At 39.1% G+C, this 23236-nt stretch overlaps 1 protein-coding gene across 1 annotated transcript; it reads left to right on the top strand.

Annotated features, from left to right (window-relative positions):
• The first annotated feature begins 1475 nt into the window (after positions 1-1475).
• LOC126782254 (uncharacterized protein At5g08430-like) lies at positions 1476-11619 on the top strand. Its single transcript, XM_050507469.1, has 11 exons — positions 1476-1609; positions 1732-1811; positions 1970-2157; positions 4026-4908; positions 5588-5700; positions 6562-6621; positions 7268-7318; positions 8190-8260; positions 9426-9676; positions 10069-10167; positions 10863-11619. Exons 1-11 carry the CDS (start codon positions 1515-1517, stop codon positions 11282-11284), a joined length of 2313 nt encoding a protein of 770 aa, XP_050363426.1. The 5' UTR covers positions 1476-1514; the 3' UTR covers positions 11285-11619.
• The last annotated feature ends 11617 nt before the right edge of the window (positions 11620-23236 follow it).

The raw sequence follows: 23236 nt of genomic DNA, 5'->3' as shown, positions 1-23236 counted from the left end.
AACTTGAAGGATTACAGGTCCAATTTGTTTCAGGACTCCCAATTGTCTCTGGAAGTTGTGCGGCATAAAACTTTTAGCTCGGTGGCTCTAATGCCCCCGTTGGTAAACCATCTCAAGTGCCTTGCTACTATTGAGTTGTGTTGTCCATGGAAGAGGTACATGCAGTCTAAAGTTGATTATGTTGAGGAAAACATGTCGATTGTGGTGCATCATAAGAATGAGAAGCTTTGGGTCTCTCTTAAAGCTAAATGTAAACTAGGTTATCCGAAAAGGAAGCAAAAATTGACTGAAGGATGCTAGAGAAAATTGAAACCAATGCATACAACATGAAACTAGTTACAAAGGTGGTGCTTCTTTGATAAGACTTGGGGTTTACTGAATTGAGATGTGCAAGAAAATAAAGAGAGCAAGAATATTTTGGAGGCTACATTGTGATCATTCTCATTGAATTGAAATTGTAGGTTACTTGGGTATATATGCTAGATTGATACACCAAAATGACGTAACAGCCCTGCACAATATTACTCCTATAATCCTAATACTCTCCCTCAATCATATGCTTGATAACAAGCATAATGATTGGAACTTGGAACTAATTACACAATTATAGGCAAAAATCCAATTCAAAGCCTAGCAACATCATAAAGACAAACTTCCATTGAAATTCGGCTAAAAGAGAAGGCTTAAACTTGTTGGAAATTTCACATATCACATTAAGGCAGTAGTGTGGCAATAGTATAGTAGTATGGAAAACAACTCTATGGCATAACAACAAAAATGATATAATTGAAAATCAATTGAAAATCTCTTCATATTTGTCTGTAAAACTAAATTGTAATAGCTAAAAACAGTAGATGATTGCATTCGTGTTGCATATTTATTGGTCTTTCCATTATGTAACCGTTATGTCAAAACAAAGTAGTCATTAGAATAATACTTTTTATTATTTGATGCTTGTTAGGATACATGGACTAGGTGTGACAACCAAATAGATAGGTCCGTGACACTATACAAAATATGTAGAAAATGACAAAAGTCAATGTTCGGTAAAACTGAGGGTAATCTTACACCTAAAAAATTGAAGCCGACTAGTCGATTGATGCCAAATATGGCCGTGTTGGCAAACGACCCTTAACGAAAAAAATACCATAACTGATTAGGTTGCTGAAAGTCTGAAACCAAATCAGTGGCCAAAACCACATATGTTGGTTTGGAGTCCCAGTGCAAGAATCTCCCGGGTCCCGGACCCAGATCCGAACCTGACCCCAGACCTGGAGCCTTATGCGACCCAGCAATGCGGTTGAAAACAAAAAGTATCGGATATGACTCTCACCTAAAATTCTGACACTGCCACTTTCATGCGTTTCAGTCTTTCGGTCTATTTCTCGGGCAGCTTTGAAATTGGACGGACTCTCTATTTTTACCCCAAAAAATAAAAGAAAAATAAAATAAGAGGGGTATAATCTCACTCACTCACTCACTCACTCACTCTCAACGCTGCGAAAATCGGCGCGATGCCCAGGAAGAGTAAATCAAAGAAAGAAGAGTTTTGCGAAGGGGTTTGCTTCCTTTGCAAAGATGGCGGCCTCCTCATGGTCTGCGACTACAAGTCAGTCGCTCTCTTTTTCTCTCTTTCAAAGTTTCATACTTCCTTTTGATTTTAACTGGAACATATGAAAGTCTGGTTTCATTGGTCTTTTGGTTGAAGGGGTTTGCTTTTACATCTTGCAGGGGCTGTCTTAAAGCTTATCATCCTGAGTGTGCGGGAAAGGATGAATCTTTTGTCGACTCTTCACAGCGCTGGAATTGCAGTAAGTTGCTTTTACTTTTTCTAACTTCATGTTTTTGGTTTTGGTGGTCGGTGTTCATGTGTTATGTGTCCCCTTGATGTGTTGTAAAATTTTGGTGCGTGTAATCTGTTATGAAATGAACCCCTTTGTTGCATACTAAAATGAATGTTGCATTCCAGACTGGCATTCTTGCTTCATGTGCCATAAAGCTGCAAAGTTTCAATGCTTTTGCTGCCCCCAAGCCGTATGTGGGCGCTGCCTCTGTGACTCTGAGTTTGCAGTTGTTAAGGTGGAGAAAGGATTTTGCAATCATTGTTTGAAGCTTGCAGTACTCATAGAAGAAGACTTGGATGCTGATTCTGATGGGGTATGCTTATTTCTCATTTATTTTTGAAGAAAGGTGACTCTGAGTTTCATTCTACATATCAAGCATTCACAAATACTGAAACAGATTAAGAAATACATACCCCCATGTGTAAAAGTACAGGAAAAGGTTTTTAATTTTGTTATTTTCTGCCACGCTTTTTTGAAGGAAATTAAATGCCACTTTTACTATCAATCTGATGGATACTGTGTGACCATTAAACACTGTCTCTATTTAATATTTTGACGTAAATCCATCAGATTCACTATAGACAAACACATGGAAGTAGTCAAAACCTTACGGTTAATGTACCCTTGATGCTTAGGGGCAACAACAAGTTGGGTACTAAGAATATTTTCTTTCCTATTATAAAGTCTTTGACTTGTTTGATTATTAGATACAACTCAGCTTTGCCACATGATTTTTCTATTTCTTCTGCCTCCAGATCCTCATTTCCAATACTTCATATAGCCTAGGCATTGTAGTTCTTCGCAGACGTCATTTACACTGTCTTGTCAAATGAATGCCTGTGTAATGTTTGAATGGCATCCATTGGATGTTGCTTACATTTTTAGTATTCTGTATCATTTGCTCACACCAATGCTCGAAGAATGCTGAAACCTTCAGACAGGCATACGCTTGAGAGATTTTATCAGGAAAGCTTGGCCATCCTTGTCTTGGGCTGACATTTTTCTGTCTATATACAATTCCAATGACGTATCATAGATGGACGATTCCATTCCTATGTTATTTGCTGATAGACACAGCTGGAAGGGATTCTTACTTTGTCGGGCTGTTTATGGATAGTGAAAGAAAGATATTGCTCATGTATTGGTACCTCTATGGAGAAGGTTCAGTTACATGTTAGCTTCCACTAGGTTTACCATGTTAGGGCCATGGCTTATTCAAAAGAAAAGTAAAAAATGTTTTGTAAAGCACTGTAATCGGCATAAGTTGAGCTAATCATGCACACAATTTATGTTGTATGTAGGCCAGACATGTGGATAGCGTGTTCTGACACCATCTAAAAGTTAGATAATCTAACCCAAAATTAATTGGCAATGAGGCTTCATTTGGTATCCGGAAAGGAAAGTAGTTCCTTTGGAATTCCCATGGGAATGGAACTTAAGTGGGAAGTGAACTTTCCTTTCCGGTGTTTGGTAACACAAATGAAGTTAGCAGGAATATTGTCAAAAAATCTGTAACTAATGCAATAAAATAATAGATAGTGAGTAATAAATGCAAGGAATTGAGTAGGGAAGTTGGTTCTAGGTTAATGAATTAAAAGTATCTTCCCTCACATTTTCCCTTCATGTAGGAAAGTAGTCCAATTCCTTTTGTATACCAAACATTTGAAGAAAAAAGCTTCCTTTCCCAAGCCCTCAATTCCATGAAACAAGCGAGGCCTCAGGCAACGGCTCCATTCCCGATTTAGACCTGTTTGGTAATTAGGGTATGGAAAACCAAAATTTGTTAGCTTGCTAGCAATAGATTTTGTTACTTTTCAGGGTGATTTTTGCCTGTTTTGTTATTAAATATCTCTTTGGGAATTGTGGTGCCGGTGCATGTTCTCCTTGGGCTTATTGTAATATCGTTAGTGTTCATTGATAAATTTCCCTAGTAGTTGTGGATTCTATTAAACAAAATCTCCTGAAAAGGGAAGGGAACCAAGATTTGAGACATGGATTGACAAATTTTGGTTATGGTTTACTATTCTTTAAAATTTTCTCCTTTTTTCCTCATTACTGTCTTTCTTTTTGTTTATTTTTTGGTTTCTTTGATTTGGTGAAGTGCAGCCTGTCAGTTATTTTGTTGATATAATTTCAATAGTGGTGTTCTTTTGACCTCACAGTATGTTTTCCTCCTTTCAGGGAAGAGTTGACTTCAAAGATATAAATACATTTGAGTACTTATTTAAGGATTATTGGCAAATAAATAAAATGAAAGAGCGCTTGTCTGCAGAAGACGTCTACACTGCAAACAAGTTATTAAAGAAAGGAAAAAACTACACAGGTGACTTTGACTCGAATGATATTCATAAGAAAGAAGATACACTTTCAGAACCCGATGAAGAAAGTGATCCTCAGGTATCTGATTATGATGGAGGGGAAAGTGGAGAAGAATACATGCCAGTTGCCAAAAAGAAGAGATCCAAGGGAAAACAGTGTTCAGTGAAAAAAAAAGTAGAAGCGAAAAAAAGAGAATTTATAGGATGGGGATCAAAGTCGCTTCTAGATTTTCTTTCTTCTATGGGTAAAGATATATCGAAGGAGTTATCACAGTATGAAGTCACCTCTATGGTCACAGACTACTGTAAAGAAAAGAAGCTGTTTGACCCAGAAAAGAAGAAGAAAATTATTTGTGATGCAACATTGCAGTCTCTTTTAGGACGAAAATCTTTGTTCAAAAATAGTATATATAACCTTCTGACACCTCATTTTGCTGACAATCTGGAAGAGTCGTCGGAGGAGGATGAGAGTGGAAGTAGTTCTGAAGACATAGATGAGAGTTTTATGGGTACGTGTAAAAGGCAGATCAAGTTGAGCCCTAAAGTACCAGATGTGCAGAAAAGTTGTTTTGCTTCCATAATTCCTGAGAACATCAAGCTTGTCTACCTGAAGAGGAGCTTAGTGGAGGAACTGTTAAAGCAACCGGAGAGTTTTGGTGAGAAAGTAACAGGAAGTTTTGTGAGAGTCAAATGTGACCCAAATGATTATTCACAGAAAAACACTCACCAGCTCTTGCAAATTAAAGGTAATTATTGCAAAGTAAGGGTAAAATTGTATTGGTGTATGCTTTTAGAATTACTTTTATCTCTGCTTGTTGCAGATGTCTTCAAAAATGCACTAGGGTAATAAACCCATGATATTTTAGTAGGGATTTTGTCTTTGTGTTAGCTTGGTGGAGTAGCGTTGGTCTTGTTATGCAGAGATTACCATTCCTATTACTTTAATTTTTTGTGAAAAACAAAGGATCTCAAATGTCCAGGTATAAATGTTCAAAAGCTAAATCACGTCTAACTCAAATCTGACTGGATACTGTGGCCTTTTAGATTACCAAGCATATAAGTTGGGCTTCCTTTATGAAGGCTATGAAGCTCATTTTTCTAATAGAGATGGCTTGAATTGTCAACAAAAACTAAAGGGAGACTCGTTGTGCCAAAGAAAAAATCATTGTGTATATGCTTGCTCTCAGAATGCATTTAGTTCTTGGTTTGCATCTAAGTGGCTGAGTAGCTTGGATCTTGATTGTTCTCATGCAAGGACCCAAGGATTAGGTGACACATGCTATATGAAATTTTTTTATATGCTCAACCAAAGAAGAGGCCGTGGTTATTGAATTTGCAATCTGTTATCTTGCCACATTTCCTTATTGTATCATCATTATATTTATTAATGTTCTGTTCTGTTTTGTGATATTCTTATCCCGCCAGGTATAAAAGAAATTCTGAGGAACGGCGGAGAGGGTACAGAAACACTTTTGCAGCTTTCTGGTACCTTTAAAGATTTTCCGGTTTCCAAGCTATCAGATGATGACTTCTGTAAGGTGATATCTTTGGGACTGGCTGGTTTTCCTCTTCCAATTAGGGATATAGAATGCCATTTAAAGTTTTAGTGTTTTAAATGCATGTAAATACTACTGAATTGACAAGAGAATTAAGGTAAAGCTTTATTGCTAGTGAGAGCTGTTGGGTTTCCAGCCCATGTGTTTTTTTCCTAAGATGGTTTCTTAGAGTATGGTGTTCCGGTAAGGATATGGAATCCTTATTGATGATGGTTTACCTGTAGAAGGAGGAGGCTTTACAGCCTACCACTATTAGGAATAAGATTCCTATTTGGTGAGGAAACATGTTTGTCCTTATGGCTAGGTTTAGGCATCGCAGAGACAAAGAGCATAGTGTGTTCCATTCTCGGTTAGAGGGTGAGAGAGGGCAGAGAGGAGAAAGATAGGAAGAGAAGAGTCCTTGTTTTCTTAGTCTTTCTTGTGTACCCATTATTAATATAGTGGAAGTGTGTTTCTGTCCGGTGGATGTAGGCAAAGCTATTTGCTGAACCACCTTAAATCTGTGTTCTTGTGTTCTTTTCTTTGTGGTTGTTTCTCTTGGTTTGCTGTGCTTGTTCTGTTTCTCTGACTAACTTGTTGACCGATTCACTACAAGAGCAATATAGAATATGGGTAAAGTTTCTATGCTGAATTTACAAAACTTACGTTTCGTCAGTTGCGACTTTAAAAAGTAGCAGTAATATACTACTGCTACTCACTACTCACTACTGCAATTTAAGGATTTTTCTTCAATTCAAAGCGAGATTATGGTCCCCAATGTTATGAATCAATTAGAAGTTGCTGTAAGTTTATAGTTTGCAGTTTTGATTTAGAAAAGAGATCTTATTTGAGTATTACATGCAGGAAGAATGTGAAGATTTACATCAGAGGATGGAAGATGGCCTCCTTAAAAAGCTAACTATTGTAAGTTAAGTTATTTGGTGTTATTGATAGCTGAGTTATAATGATGTCGTAGACTATTAACGTAAATTCAAGCATAATTTAAAAGGATTTTTTTATCATCCTCTGTCCGGTCAGGTGCTTGGTTTCTGAGTCTTATGAACACAATTCCATCGATATTCTAAAATAAGAATCATCCAGTCATTTAATTCTCTTGTACAAGTTAAAAAACCTTCACTCTCTAATTCCATTTATAAATCATACGAATCATCCAGTCATTATGTGATTTACATATGTAACCAAGGGAAACAATACAACAAATCTAGTTATTAGATTGTATGGAAAGTAGTTGAGCCTTAAGACAAGAATACGTTAGAATCTAGTTAGATTTTATATGAAAGGTGTTGTGGCTAGCATACGGTAAAGTTGGATTGCCTACAAATGAACAGTTGCCAACCACAGCGACCCGAATATGCTCTTACTAATTTTTAATTTTTATTTTGCAAGCATTTGGTTTCCATTAATAATTATATCACTGCAATTTTATGATTAAGATAGTAGATTGACAGCTTTTCTGGAGTTTACATTTTGCTACCTGGAGTTTTTTAGCCAGTAATTCACTGTATAACTTGTATTGCAACCAATTAATCAGGGTTTTCTGGTTTTATAGGTGGAGCTTGAACAGAAGGCTAGAAGTCTACATGAGAGGATAACAGAGCATGTACGTTTTCTGGCTTCAACCTCGAAATAAAGTTCAATTTTTATTCCTTTTTATTTAGTAAATGAACAGCAGGCATCCTTGAGACATTGGATCTCACATTGTTTGCAGATAGTAATTATCATTTGGATCTATTCACTGATAAGTTGAAACTCTATATCAAAACTCTAAAGTGATTGTTCGTTTCCTTAAGATTAAAAACATGAAACACTCACCTGATGAGAACTGAAAGAGTATAAAGTAGACAACCGTCATCAGGAAGCTTTTCAGGATATCTGCTTGAAGAAAGACTGTCAAAATCAAATTATCAGTCCAAAAATTGTAGAATTACCAAAAAAAAAAAACAGTTCCTTTACGTTCCTGAAAACTGTTTCAGCTATAGTATTCACAATTCAGTTAATAGTCTTTGAGAATTCATGTCCCAACTATACTAATGTGAGTCATATCCTTTTAACTGACATCACCACATTTCAATGCTGTTTATCATTTTTACTATGAAACTATGAACTGAATTATTATATAATGCACAGGCCTCTGAAATTATTGAAGATGTATCTGTTGCATTATGTAATTGCTTCTGTTTATAGTCTGTACACTGTGACATTGGAATGAACTAGACTCTCTACTTGGTAGGTGCTTGTATGCATGGTTAGAATTACATATGTGCTACTATTTCAAGTAAGTTTATATCGCTAATGGAATCTATTATAACAGCTTTTCTTAAATCTCAGAGTTTGTTATAGAAGTTATTATACTCCAGTATATATTTGGATATTTATTCTCCAGTATATAATTTGTCTCAGAAATTCCTACTATCAGTGTTCTTATTTTTTATGTTGTCATCTTGTTGCATTATCTGATTGAAAATTTTCAGTGGCTTGCAAGAGAGCTGATTCTGTTGCAGAAGCGCATTGACCATGCGAATGAAAAAGGATGGAGGAGAGAATATCCTTTTATTAAATTAATTGATATAGCAACAAATGTGAAGACGGAGTACACATATTGGAAAAATTTATTTATTGACATTTTTGTCATACATAGTTGTGAATCCTGTACATCTACTGTAGCTCATGTTGTCTATAAAAATCTTATCATCATTTGTTTGCAACCTGAAACATCAAATATGTCCTTATATCACTCTTATTTTACTGTTATCTTTTAGGGGCTAGGGTGGGGAGGGGCTCATATAAGAGACAATGTGTGGCTGAATACTTCCGTAGGAAACTTTTGTCATTCTTTTAGTGATATCCTTCCTATTCAGGGAGTTGGGGCTGAAGGTGGGACTTCCTGCTGTACTGTACAATATCTAGGAGACAGAACCTAAAGTAGCAAGGTATTTAACCTTGAGAGGAGGGAAGGGGTGTTCTTCCCTGGCCCACATGGAAGGAAAGGATGGACCTGACTATTTTTACCAACCCATTGGTGGGACATGCCCTGTTAGTTCTCTCGGTAGCCAGGAAAACCATAAAGCCTGATTCCTGGACCTGGGCTCAAAGCTCAACAGAATCTTTTGGAGACAGGAAACTCTACAAATACCGTAGATAGGTGATGTATTCAGGACTCTCAAACCCCAGTTACATAGAACTTTTAACCTTGAACAGTTGGACCTGACCTTTCATACTAATTTTGCTGCCCTGTATCTTGACTGTCGAAGCTTTTTGGGAGGCTAGTTTGAGTTGGGATGACCCAGCTCTGTGCAATGCATTTTGATATAAGCGATTTTTAAGTTCTTCAGAGAAGGTGTAATTACTGAGAGATGTATGTTGTTGGTCGGTTTTGGGCATGGGGAAATAGTAGGGTGTTCAATGATGTGAAGGAGAAATGGACCTATGTGGAAAAGGTTCTGTTCTGTGTTACCTTATGGTTTTGATATTTGCATTAGTTCAAGGTACTTATATGTTTGTATTGCATTCAGGTTTTCTCATGATGTGATTTGCTGTATTATTGCTACTGTACTGCATGCTCGCATGGTTTCTCGGATCTTATTAATATAGCGGAAATGTCTTTTTTCTGTTGCTCCCTTGTTTGTCTCTGATATACAGTTTTTGGTTAAAGTTCATTAATAAAAGATTATGAACAATGTGAACCTTGACCTATATTTTCTGTATACGCTTGAAGCATACATCACCAAGAAGCTGTTACTTGAAACACCAGCAGAACAATCACGACTTTTAAATGAGGTGCCAGAAGTAATTGCAGCCATGGAAAAATGTGATCCTACGCCAGAGTACACCCAGAACCAGGATAAACAAGGATATGATGGCTCTTCCCACTCAGCCCCCAGAGAATCTCCCCAAACTCCTGGCACTGGTCTAGCCAATGGAATCTCATGGCATGCAAATGACATAACAGATCCTTCAGGTTTGTTCCAAATCTATGTTAATGGTACTGTATAGTTTTCAACAGTTTGTTCATAATCGTTTCCATTTACTGATGAGAACTTGGACCTGCTTGCATTTTGAAGCTTTGTTTCTAAATCATGAGAACTTTGACAACTTTATTCTGACTGATGAGGTTTTCATTCACAAACTGTGGAACTGTAGGTCTTGACAATTGTAATGGTTATGAAACACTACTCTTCTTTCGAATTAACCTGGTGATGAACCTTGATTTTGGTTGTATTGTGAAATTCTAACTTCTTGTAATTGATCTTCTTGTTCTAGCATTCCTTTTTGAAGATTCACTGGTTTTTCTTACGATGAGAATGCAAACTGTTTTGTTCTTTGACATTGATTTTGTTGAACACTCTGCAGGTTCACAGTTAGACCAGGAGAGAGACCTGGAGATTGCTGCAGCTAAACATAAGAGAAAGCAGGCTCCATCAACCTTTGAACAGAAATCTAGTATAGATGGTATGGTTTATTGTTCAGTTCAATCATGTCCTTGACAGCTTTTCTAAATGTGATATGAGCGGTCCATAATATTTAGTACTTTAAGTTTGTAAATAACAAATTTGGGATGAAATGGTATGCTTAAATGGAATGAATTGATAACAAACGTTGATCATGTTTGTTGCATTTTTAAGTAAGTTGCTAGTCTAGAGATACTTCCAACGCTGTTGGTGACAAGTGGACAGCAAAAGGTCTCGAGTTATTTTCTATTAGACTATATGTAACAAGCACAAATGTTGTCATCTGCTGCCTAGTATCCCAGAGGAGGTATTGACATTTGCTCTTCTCTGATCGTACATTACAAGTGTTCTGGGATGGAAATGAAGTAGAAGTAGATCCAGTATCATGATCCTATTTTCTGTTATTATCCCTACTAATCAATTGGAGCCAACTATATAGGGTTTATGCCATGAAAATATGAACTAGCCTTTTCCCCTAGCAAACAAATGTATGCTTTTTCTGAAGTAGATTGCACAAAATCAAATACAAGCTGCCAAGCATTGAGGCATCGTCAACTCCTGATTAGCATCATTATGTGTCCCCTGGTTCTTCCGATTTCAATGATGTTTCTGCGAAAATTCCTGGTGTTGTTCTGCCTTTTGTAATTCTTCCTGTGTAGCTTGATGTGTATATGTACTTTCTTGACTTTCCTTCAGGTTCAAATGGTGACCTTGAGAGAGACCTAGATGATGCAAAGGATATAGCTAAGAGAAAGAAGGTTTCTACAACTGATAATGGCTCTCAGTCTCCTTCCATGTCATCTAGTCAGGCAGCAGAACTACTGGAACCTAAAGTAACTGGACCGCAAAAGATGAACTGTGAAAACACATCTGAAGGCAAGGTAATCGAGTTGAGCGATGACGATCAAGATGAAAGTGTTTCAGTTACAGCACCTGCACTTGAAACCCCAGGTTCTGATTTATGGTATTGTATGAGTCCACTTGGTCAAATTAGGGGGCCCTATAAATTGTCATTGCTAAAGCTATGGAACGGCTCGAGTGGCAAGGAATTAAGATACAAAGTTTGGAGAGAGGGTCAGAGCAAAGGCGATGCAATCTCTCTCAATGATGCCATATGAGAAAAATATTTCAATGTAAACAGGAACTTGTATTGCTGCTGACAGTAGTTTTAAGAAGGAACAGGAAACAAAAATCATCATACATGAAAGTTCTAGTTGTGATTTAGGTTACGTAATTTAGTTTACATGTTATTTAGGTCAACCGAATGAACTTTATAACAAAGACAGGAGATGGCAAAAATAGAGATTTACATTGTCGCCTGCAAGTCCGCTAGTTCTGTGTAAACAGTGAATTTGGGGTATAACTGTGTATTGCTTACTTCACAATGCTGTTTGTTTTGTTAAACTCAGAAGGATTTTGAGATTTGATTTACAGTAATCAACTTTGATCTATCTATGTGTCCATTTGGCCCCTCCTGGATTGATCACATTAACAATTCTCTACTATTATAAAGCCAGTAAATTCATCAAATTAAGAACTAATGAATTTTCCCTTTTGTAATCTTGTTCTCTTAAATAGACAAAACGAGAATTACATAAAAAAAAATTATCACCAACATATTTTTCCAGAATTATCTTTCGTATCGAACATTACATAAAAAAAATTATCATTTAAGAAAAAATTATAAAACAAAATCATATACAAAATTATCATTTAAAAAGAAGTTATGCAAACCCATGTGATCAATATATAGGTTTTAAGTGGAATCAGATGCTATCAATGTGATCAATGCACTAAAAAGCTTAGATTATGACCTAGGCTGCACGGAATCGGGTATGGGTATGCGGAAGCGAAATGTTTGAAAACGTGGAAGCATTTTTTTTAAATTTTGTTGGAAGCGGGTACGTTTTAGAAACATCGAAATAAAAATTATATATATAAATTATACAAAAAAAATAAACATAATAACAAATGTTTAGTTTAAGTAACTCAAAATCTTAAATAACTTAGTGTTCTATATTCGAAATAACACAAATATAATGAGAGATCTAGGTATCAACAAGAGGGAGGGAGGGTCGGCGACTCAGCGGGAGGTAAAAAATATGTTGAAATAAGTCATTTGACTCGACGAAGATAGGTCTAGCCCTTCATTTAAAAAAAATTAAAAACCCTTATTTTATTGGAAACTTGCGTTTCCAAAAGACCTTTTCAGAATTTCGGAAACTCGCGTTTCCACCGTGTTTCCAAAATACATTTTTTTGGAAACGCGTTTCCGGGCATTTCCGTCACGGTTCCGTAGTGGTTCCGCTTCGGAAACGGGAAACGCACCTTCTCCTGCGTTTCCGTGCTTCTTAGATTATGACCTTAGTATGGAAGGTCTGATAAGAGCACAAAGTGTGACATTCTTAATGCGTTTATGTCATATTCTTACTCTTTGTTACCTCTTATTTAGTATGTTTTAGTTTCTTTTGTATGAATTAAGTGTCTAGGTAGAGCTTATATCGATTATGAGTGAATTGATGATGAAATCGTGCTAAGTGTTAAGTATAATTGTTGAGTATATGATTCCTTGTTTGAGTAGGATTCATCCTTTCCTATTTCTTTGTATCTAACGTAGTTATCCTTATTAGGAAATACAAATCCATGTTGGAGAAGGAAAGCAATCCTAGTTCCACAAGGAAAGAGAAGAAGATATGCACTTAAAAGCCCAATCCATGCACGAATCAAAATGCTATCAAGATTCGTAGTCCAACTTCGACGGGCTCCCCTGGACAGCTCTGATCGAATTAGAAGACGTACCATATATGGATAGAAAGCTGTGTGACTCTAGTTTCTGTAGGATTTAGAATCAAATCAATATCTTATTGCTACAAGAAGATATGACCGAATCATTACTCGGAGGTCCAGTGAGCTCGGCAGAATTATCTCAGCCATTGATTTGGTTTTGATCCAAGTGATATGAGGAAAACTTGGGACCTTGTTTCTCCTACATATAGAGCACAAATCTTTATCAGAATCACCAAAAATTCCTGCACCAAAGAATGTTAAAGAAGACATGCAGTAACTTAATGAGAAGAATTAAGAAAGTCAAATAAGGCATGCATCAAATTAATGAGAAGAGGTAAGAAAAATCAAACATGGCTGCAACAATTAAGATTCTTGCTGGCTCTCTAATTAAAAGGAAGAAATTTGTGCAAAAGAAATCAGCATTAAAGGAGGAAGAAGGTATGCAATTAATGTCCAATCCTTATAGAAAACAGAATTCTAGCAGTGCAGGTCATCCAACTTTAACGGGCTTCCCTGGACAGCTCACAATGATTCCGAAAATGCATGATATATGGATGAAAATCTATGGGAATCTATTTTCAAATGCCATTGGAATCAGCTCAATATCTAGTTTCTAGAGAAAGTTATGGCCAGAACAAGGCACACATGTCATATCTGCCGAATTGAGAAAATCTAGGAAACCTCAACCAATTTGGTTTCAACTTTGTGGACTTTGTGGCCAGCCTCCCTTGGGTTTCTTCCTCTATATATAGCACCTCATTTCCACAGAAAAACATCATCAACCTTGCACACAATTATAGCCAAAGCTTTGCCCAAACACTTTCATTCACCAAGAACCATAGAATCCGAATTCACCACCCTACCATATTTTTTGTCCAAAGCTTGGGAGCCTAGGATACCATACTCTTGAAGATTTCGTGCTACCTTTGCAAGGAACCTTGCGAGGAGAACTATAAAGTGTAACTCTACGATCTTCATGTTTAGTTTTCGGGGTTTTATGTTCTTGTTCTTGGATGATTTATGTTTAGGTTTTGTTAAAGTTATTTTTATTCTTGTCTATGAGATATTTGTAATTTTCAAATGACATGATGAATTAAGGTTTTCGATTTTTATTCAATGATTTTAAGTTTTTATGCCATTAGTTTTTGTTTATTTATTTAAATGATTTTCGGTATGTTCTTACATATGTGTGTGATTGATATCCGGAGATTGATGTTGCATGTGTAATAATCCAAAGTTATAAACGATTTTGATACTTGGGAGTTGATTAATTGTTTGTTCTTTGTCACCTTCATCGATTATTGCCTAGGTTCGGTTAGACTTGTGCCTTTGAATATGTTAATTTCTTTATGTGACTGAGGTTGCATGATGGGTTAGTATGTTAGATTTCGAATGAGGCTGGGGCTGAGTTCGAATGTGTTAAAGTGTCATTGAGTTAGGAACCTTGGGAGGACTTAACTACATAACCGATTTTAGGATGTATAATGAACCTTACGGCATGAACTTAAATGAGATTAGATTTCGTTACCTTTGTTCTTATGTTATTTGTTTGGTAATTGCTTATGTGTTGGTTGGTTGATCACATGTATATATTAGTTTAGATTTATTTTCTGTTTGATTCAAAATATATCTCAAATCTTTTAAACTCTTATGAATCTGTTGTTAAATGTTTGTGATTCTTTACCCTGGTTGGATCCCCTGTTTGTCAATTGCTTATGTGTTGGTTGGTTGATCACATGTATATATTAGTTTAGATTTATTTTCTGTTTGATTCAAAATATATCTCAAATCTTTTAAACTCTTATGAATCCGTTGTTAAATGTTTGTGATTCTTTACCCTGGTTGGATCCCGGGTTTGTGAACGATACCCTCTTGCTTTATACTACTAACTATGTTGACAGGGTTAATATTGATCTCGAGGGAACGAAACGATCAAGGTCCAATATTTTTATGAAAAAAGACAATTCAAACTCGGATTTGAAGTAGTTCAATGGAGGAAGATTGCGAGAGATACCAACAAAGTGATGAGTGCTCGATTACTCGACATCAATATTTAACCCTGTACACATCATTAGTAGTATAAAGCAAGAGGGTATCGTTCACAAACCGGGGATCCAGCCAGGGCTTAGGATCACAACACTTAACACGAATTCATAAAGATATAAAAAGTTGATATAGGTTTCGGATTGAGTTGTAAAAACAGTAATTAAAACCTAAGCTAATATATACATGTGATCAACCAACCAACACATAAACAATCACCAAACAATTCACATAGAGAAATCGAAACAAGTTCTATGACTTCCTTTTGAATCATGCCGAGACTTCCTCATAAACACTTAAGGTTGGATCATGCAATTAGGGTTCTAAGCAGTAACCTAAGCACATAGACACTTAACACATTCGATTAATACCAAGCAGCCATAATCGAAATCTAACATGTTCATCTTTATCATGTAATTCCAAAGCCATGCACATTGAATTCATCAAGTATGTCACCTACTTAACCAACAACCATGCAATTCGAAAATCACATATAAAAGAGTAAACATGTTCTTAACATAAGTCTTTAATCCAACAACCTAAATATCATGCTACAAGCATAGTCATAACACTTAGAAATCGAAATTGATCATGAATAAAACTCGGCAGAAACCAAAACAGAAACTCCATAAAACCAAAATATAAATTCGAATCCTTTATATAAATTGAATCAAGTAGCTATTTCATATACAAAATTAAAACAAGATTACACTACACAAATCGCAAGCTCATCCAAGAACAAGAACAAAACCAAAACAGAATTGAAACAAAGAGTGAATCATGGTTACACTTTATAAATCAAGCAATCCACAAGTGTAGCCGTGACTTCTATGGGATGAAACCTTCTTCACAAGCGTGCTTGAAGGCTATAGATTGGTGAGGAATGGTGGAATCAGTTTTAGGATTTCTTGGAAGGGTGAGGGATTGATTCGGCAGAGCTAGGCTTGTGTTTGTGTGCAAGGTTGATGATGATCTGAATGGAGAGGCCGAGCTTCTATATATAGGAGTTTATTGAAGCCTCTTGCCGTTCTATAAGGAAGTAGAATCCAGTTGGGAAGCTGAAATCCTCTTTGATATGGATTTTGATTCATGTACTCCATATCTAACTTGATGTAGGAAACCAAGTCCGATAGGGAGATCACAATAAGGGCTGCACGGCATCATCTCTTGGTCCAACTAGGGGTAGCTAGGCCGGCCTCTTCTTCAACTCGGATATGATTTCCTTGTCTCACTAGGAATACATCTCGACATCTCTTCTTCCTTTCCAAATATGATTTGTCTTTCCTGAAAAGAAATCGTCGATTAAGGAATAGGAAAGGATGAAAATAAGAAAGTAGAGTCCTAGTCGAGTAAGGAATCCTAGCTCAATAAAGAGTTCTAACATTTAGCACAATTTCATCATCAATTCATCTAAATTCGAAATAGCTCTCCTTAGAATATAGAAATGACAAATATGAACCTAAAACAACTAAAGAAGAAGTAACAAAGCATAAGAACATGGCATATATACATTAAGAACGTCACACTTTGTGCTCCTATCACAAAGCAGTGCATATTTGGCCAAGCATGCAGTCAAGAATGAAGGCATCAAGTTTTGAAAGGAAGTTGGACCTCCTTGGTTAAACCACGTTCTCATTAAGGATATGTCTTAGTTCTTATTGAGAATATGTCTCCTTGATTTTTTTTTAGTTGATTAGGAGGTGTCGTACTCTTTTTTACTTGTTTGATCGAGCGGGGGTTTTTAATGAGGCCATATCAGCCTCTAAAATGTCTGAGAATTAATAAAATATACTCTTACAATTAAAAAAATTGATGTAAGATGAAATAATTGTATCTTTATTGAATGATATGGGGGCATATATATAGGCATTACAAAACCACAATCTCGTAGGATTCTGAGTCCTAATATATTACAGAGATACAAATATATCTTTAACAAGAAACCTAATAAGGCTAAGACACACACAAGAGTAGAGTAATTCTCCCGGAACACTCCCCCTTGTGTCGCATGCCTAGGTTGCATGGCGTACAACGTTGCCTCAATAAAAACCTTATCAAGTAAATAAAAAACCTCTTGGGTAACACAAAAGCTTAATAGAAGGGAAAACGAGCACAACGCACAAATTACTTAATGATTTTAACATGTGATGTAGACTCCTCCTGGGAGTTGGAGGCAAACATGAAGGCTAAGTACCCGCAGTTGTTTGAGGAGTAGGGCACGAGAATTTCGGGATGAAATTTCCTTTAAGGGGAGTAGAATGTAATAACCTGAATTTTATTATTCAATTCTTGTAATTTCATGGAGATTAATGAAATGATATTTTGCTTATATCTGTATTCTACGTCTTTTAATTAGCCTTCATTCGAACCATTAAGTCGTTTTACGATTTAATTCATTCGACTCAAGAGTCAACTTTTAATCCATCGCTCATTTCCGAAAACTTCCTTCATGAAAGTTGTAGAGCACGTCAAAACGAGTTCGTAGACATTCAACACATAATTTTCAGGAGTCGGAGGAGCGAGAAATTAATTACGGAAGTTTGTTGTTCGGAGGGGTAAAATGGGGAGAGGATTTGAAAATATCTTTTCACACTTATCTTCTCCCTCTCCCTCCACCGAACTCACCATTTCACTTCTTCTTCTTCTCCATCAGTTCCTCTTCTCACTCTTTCGACCCTCCCTTTCATTTCTCAAATATCTTCATCTTCACCACCAAAATCTTTTCTTCTTCTCCCTCAATCTTCCACTTCCAACCTTGTAACAGCATTCACTGGGCCTGTGGACATCACAGGGCAGAGCAGTACAGAGCTGAGGTAGAGACAAGTCATCTGAAGAGCTGTGCCACTGCTTTGGAGTTTCACCCTCCATAAAACTGTGTTGGTTTTGTGTTTAGATAGTGAGAGTTAGAGTCATGTGGTCAGGAGAGTAGTGAGAGGTAGTAGTGGGAAGTTGTTTGAATGGTGAAGGGTTGTACAAAGTACCACTGTGTTGAAGGAGAGTGTTTGGAAATTTGAGTGGTAAAAGGTGGTTAGTTTTAATAAGGCCGGCAACAAGAATTGTGGAGTGTTTGAGTTTAGAGTTTCGGTTTGGTGAACTAGGGGTAGTGAGGTTTTGGTTTATTTCGATTAGTGAGTTAGGTCGAGAAGGTGGCCTTAGTAAATTAGGAGCTTGTCTTTTTGGTTATTTTTGGGAAGGTTGAGGTAGGAGAGGAAGAACCTAGCTCTTTGGTTCATAAGAGGGTGGTAAGGTTGTCTTGGGTTATTTTTCTTACTAAGTGATTCTTGTTGTCACTTAGGTGTATGAGGTGAGACAAGTTGTTATACTCGGTGAACTAGAAGTTGGAGCAAGCTTAGAGGTGAGTAGACCTCACATTTGGTCTAGTTACCCTTGGCGGTAACTAGACGTGTGAACTTACTTTTTGTATCTTTTTACTTGTTGTGAGATTGAAATCTAAATGTGAATATATTTGGTGATTCATATACGTATATATGAATGATAATATGATATTCATATATTTGTCACTAAGCGTATAAAGCTAGTATGTTTGTGAAATATATTGCGTATTTTTAGTTGGTTTATATTAAATTGTGGAGAATGAGACCGAGGGGGAATAAAATGTACCTCTCGGTAAATTGAAGGTTTTTGGATGAAATATATGTATAGTCAAAGTGCTTATATGTTGTTTGGCTGGAGGGAAAGAAGATGTACCTTCCGACATCTATGGTGATTAATTGTGTGTCGTTGACCGGAAGGGAATAAAATTTACCTTTCAGCATCTATGGTGATTATTTGTGTGTTGTTGACCGGAAGGGAATAAAATGTACTGTTGGCATAGGCTTATGCCCGCCATAATCAGCACAACTATCAGCGCATTAAGGCTAATATATAGCACAGTCTTACAATACTAACAACGAGTCAGCCGCATTAGCTACGCAATGGGCCTCTCCGCGGCCCAAACTGACTACGGACACGCATGCATGCGCATCTCAAAGAAGACTCCAGAGAACACCTTAATCCGACCTCGTCCCACACCGAAAGATAGGTAAATGATCTACCTCAACTCAACAATAAAAGGTCAAACTCTTGACCTCATAAGGTAGGTACACGACATCTTCCACTGTTACTCTGCATAAATTACCATCATCCTAACTTAAGCATCAGAGAGTCGAAGACCACGCCACCGTGGTCTCTACTCTGACGACGTGTGCCATTTGTGACAGGGAAAGTACAAGGAGTACGGCGTATCTCATTCACAAGGAACACGGCGTACTGTATCAAGTGTTATCACAACGTTAACATTGGCACCGTGTGTGGGAAACCGCAACAAAAAAAGTCACCAAAAATCACATGCAGCACTTAGTAAAGCAACTACACTTCGACATGGGCACTGCCAATCCCTCCCCCTCCACTCCGACAGACGGTCATATCGAAGACATCACAGACCTTAGCCTCAACCACCCCCTATCGTCCGCCAACGACCCTATCATCCTCACCCCCACACCCAGAACGGTCGTCAGCACTAATGCGACTCCGGATCCGGCGACCACCGCAAGAATGGAAAACATGGCCAAAGACCTAGCCGAGTGCCAGCAGCGGGAAGCACTTGAACGTGAGAAATCAGCAGCTCTGCAAGCCGAGCTCGACAGGATACGAGCGCAGATCGAGCGGGTCGAACGCAGTCATCTACACGGCGAATCACAACGCGAAGGGAGCGCACAAACGAAAGGATGGGAACAAGTTCACTATCAGCTTGACTCCCTCCGAACTTGCCAAGAAGCGGCCACCATCACCACGGCGTATTCGCCACCGTGAGGAAGGGAGCACGAGCGTAACCTCTCGCTCTAAACCCCACACAACTGCTCACAACACGGATCCCACCCTAGCTCTAATACTGCAGCGACTCACCGCAATAGGGAAGCAACCCTAGAGGACTTTTTTCATAAGCATCAGGGGACGTTGAGGAAACCAGCAAGACCACTACGCCCTCAAACCGAAGCAGAAACTGGTAAGTGGTGCAGGTTTCATGAAAATGGAAGCCACAACACGAATGATTTCCGCACCCTCCGCACACTAAGAGCCAATGGCGACACGGGGGTTCGCCCGACGCAAAAAAGGGCACAGCAGAACGTGGTTGCCGTAGTTGAGAACCTGCGCCGCATCAACGTAATAGAGGGAGGAGCCCCGATGACAAACATGTATAACCGAGCAAAAAAGCGCTTTGGCCGCAGCAACCACCCAAGGAAAGTGTACGCCATCGCAGGAGGAAACGTCAAGCGCCAGAAGGAAGGATGGAAGCAGATCACTTTCACTGAGGAAGAGGAAATTGGCATTTCCTTGCCCAATGACGACGCTTCCTCATCGACGCAGTCTTGGGTGGACAGTGGGACGTAGGGAAGATGATGATCGATACGGGATCCGCAGTCAACGTCCTATACAATGGATGCTACGAAAAGATGGAGCGTAGTGGCAAGAAGTTAGGGCAGGACCACGAACCGCTAATCAGTTTCTCTGCAGACGTAACCCAACCTCTAGGCTCGGATTATATGACGGTACGCATCGGAACCGCACCATGCACGGTTTGCGTCGAAGCTGAGTTCATCGTAGTCGACGCCTACAGTTCTTACAACGGGATCATCAGTCGGCCTACACTTAACCGGATGCAAACTTTAATCGCTGGATACAGGATGCTCATCAAATTCCCAACTTCGCATGGAACAGGACAGGTCCGGGGTTCACAATCCGTAGCAAAAGATTGTCAAACACCCGTGATTTGACGGACGCGCAACCGACACGAAATCTTGGTAGTACATGCCGCAGAAAATTGGACCGACAAGGTTGTCGATGCACGAGACGGCGAAACACCGAAAAGCAAGAACAAGCAGAAGGCTACGCCATACGAGACCAAAATGCCGGCGAATCCCGAATCTTCCTTGAAAAGCATCACGCCATTCCTGCACCATCCGAAGCGCAAGATCAAAGTCGGCACAACTCTTAGTTCCACTGTTGAGCGGGACTTAACAAGCTTCTTGGGTAACAATATGGAAGTCTTTGCGTGGTCCTATGAGGATATGCCTGGCATCTCGCCCGACATCATCATGCACGAGCTGCACATCAAACCTTCTGCACACCCAATTAAACAAAAGCGTCGAAGCTTCGACGATGAAAAAAGTACGGCAATACGCCAGGAGGTCGACAAATTAAAAGGCATGAAGTTCGTCCGGGAAGTCCAGTACCCTGAGTGGATTTCAAACTGTGTCATGGTCCGTAAAACCAATGGCAAATGGCGAATGTGTGTGGATTACAAGAACGTAAACAAGGCATGTCCCAAAGACAGTATCCCCCTACCTAGAATCGACGAGCTAATCGATGCAACGATAGGTCATGAGTTGCTAAGCATGATGGACGCCTACTCCGGGTACAATCAGATACGCATGAACCCCGCAGACTAGGAAGCTACGACATTCGTTACTGACAGAGGCATGTACTGTTATAACGTCATGCCCTTCGGGTTAAAGAATGCGTTACTGACAGGTCGGGAAATTGAGGTATACGTCGATGACATGTTGGCCAAGAGTATAAAGGCCGAAGACCACGTAGCTAATCTCCGAACCATCTTCAAGGTGCTGAAAAAATACAAGATGTGATTGAACCCGGAAAAATGTTTTTTCGGCGTAACAACAAGTTCCTGGGCTACATCGTCAGTCAGCGTGGCATAGAGGCAAATCCGGAAAAGATACAAGCTATCCTGGATATGGCGCAGCCGATACTTAAGAAGGACGTAGAAGCCCTTCAAGGCAGACTCGTGGCATTATCTCGATTCATATCGAGACTGACCGACAAATCTGAGCCATTCGTCAAACTGTTAAGACGCTCCAAGAGCAAACTGATCGAATGGACACCTGACTGCCAATAAGCCTTTCAAGGATTAAAAGACTACCTCGCTGCAGTACCATTACTGTCGACCCCGCAGCCAGGAGAACCTCTGTACCTTTACCTCGCAGTATCTACAACAGCGGTCAACAGTGCCTTAGTTCGCCATGAACGGCCCAGAGACAAGATACCCAACATTGGAACAGCTAGCCCTTGCACTCATCGTAGCAACTAGACGACTGCGCCACTACTTCCAAGCTCATAGCATCCACGTACTTACAAACCAGCTCCTCAAACAAGTACTACAGAATCCAGAACACTCCGGGTGACTCAGCAAGTGGGCTATCGAACTGACAGAATTCGACATCGAATACAAGCCACGACCCACCATAAAAGGACAAGCTGTAGCTGATTTTATAGCAGAAATGATCCCCCGAGACACGACGGAAATGGCACCAGACGATGTCATCAACCCCACCACAGTTTCGCCATGGAACTTGCATGTAGACGGTTCCAGCTGCGCCAAATCTAGCGGAGCAGGGATCATCTTGAGCAGACCGGGGGGACTCGAGCTCGAGTATGCTCTAAAATTTAACTTTGCTGCCTCCAACAATATAGCGGAGTACGAGGCACTGATTGTAGGACTACAGTTGGCCCTCAGCACAGGTGCCACCAGTATCAACGTATTTAACGACTCTCAGCTCGTAGTCAATCAAATCACCGGGTCCTTCACTGCCAAAGATGAGCAATTAGCAGCCTACCTGGCGTACGCCACAACGCTGTTGAAACGATTCGAATTCTACCACATCACCCAAATACCAAGGGCCAGTAATGCAAGGGCGGATTCCTTAGCAAGACTCGCCACGGCACAACCACACCAATGCCATAAGGATACCAGGGTTGAAATTTTCTACCATCCTTCCATCTCCCAGACCTTACAGCAGATATGCCAGATAGAACGCGACCAAGCCTCATGGATGGATGAGATCATAGAATTCAAGCGTAACGGCAAGCTACCCGAAGACAAGGATGCGGCAAGGCAGCTAAAGAGACGCGCAGTGCGATACTATTTGCGGAATGACACGCTCTAGCGCCAAGGTCTGCTAAACGCCGATTTGAGATGCGTTACAGTCGAAGAAGGAAGGCAAATCTTGCATGAAATCCACAGTGGCGATTACGGCAACCACTACGGAAGCCGCGCACTAGCTGGTAAAACTCTGCGAACAGGATACTATTGGCCCACACTAGCCACCGATGCACAAGCGCTCGCCAGATCTTGCCACAAATGTCAAATTCACGGACCCATACCACGCCAACCCATAGAACCGCTATCCTACATAATCAGCCCGTGGATCAACTGCCTGTGGGGA

Source organism: Argentina anserina, chromosome 2 (assembly GCF_933775445.1).
Source record: "Argentina anserina chromosome 2, drPotAnse1.1, whole genome shotgun sequence".
NCBI lineage: Eukaryota > Viridiplantae > Streptophyta > Magnoliopsida > Rosales > Rosaceae > Argentina > Argentina anserina.
Note: the sequence above shows the minus strand (reverse complement) of the source record. Positions and strands in the feature narration are given on the sequence as shown.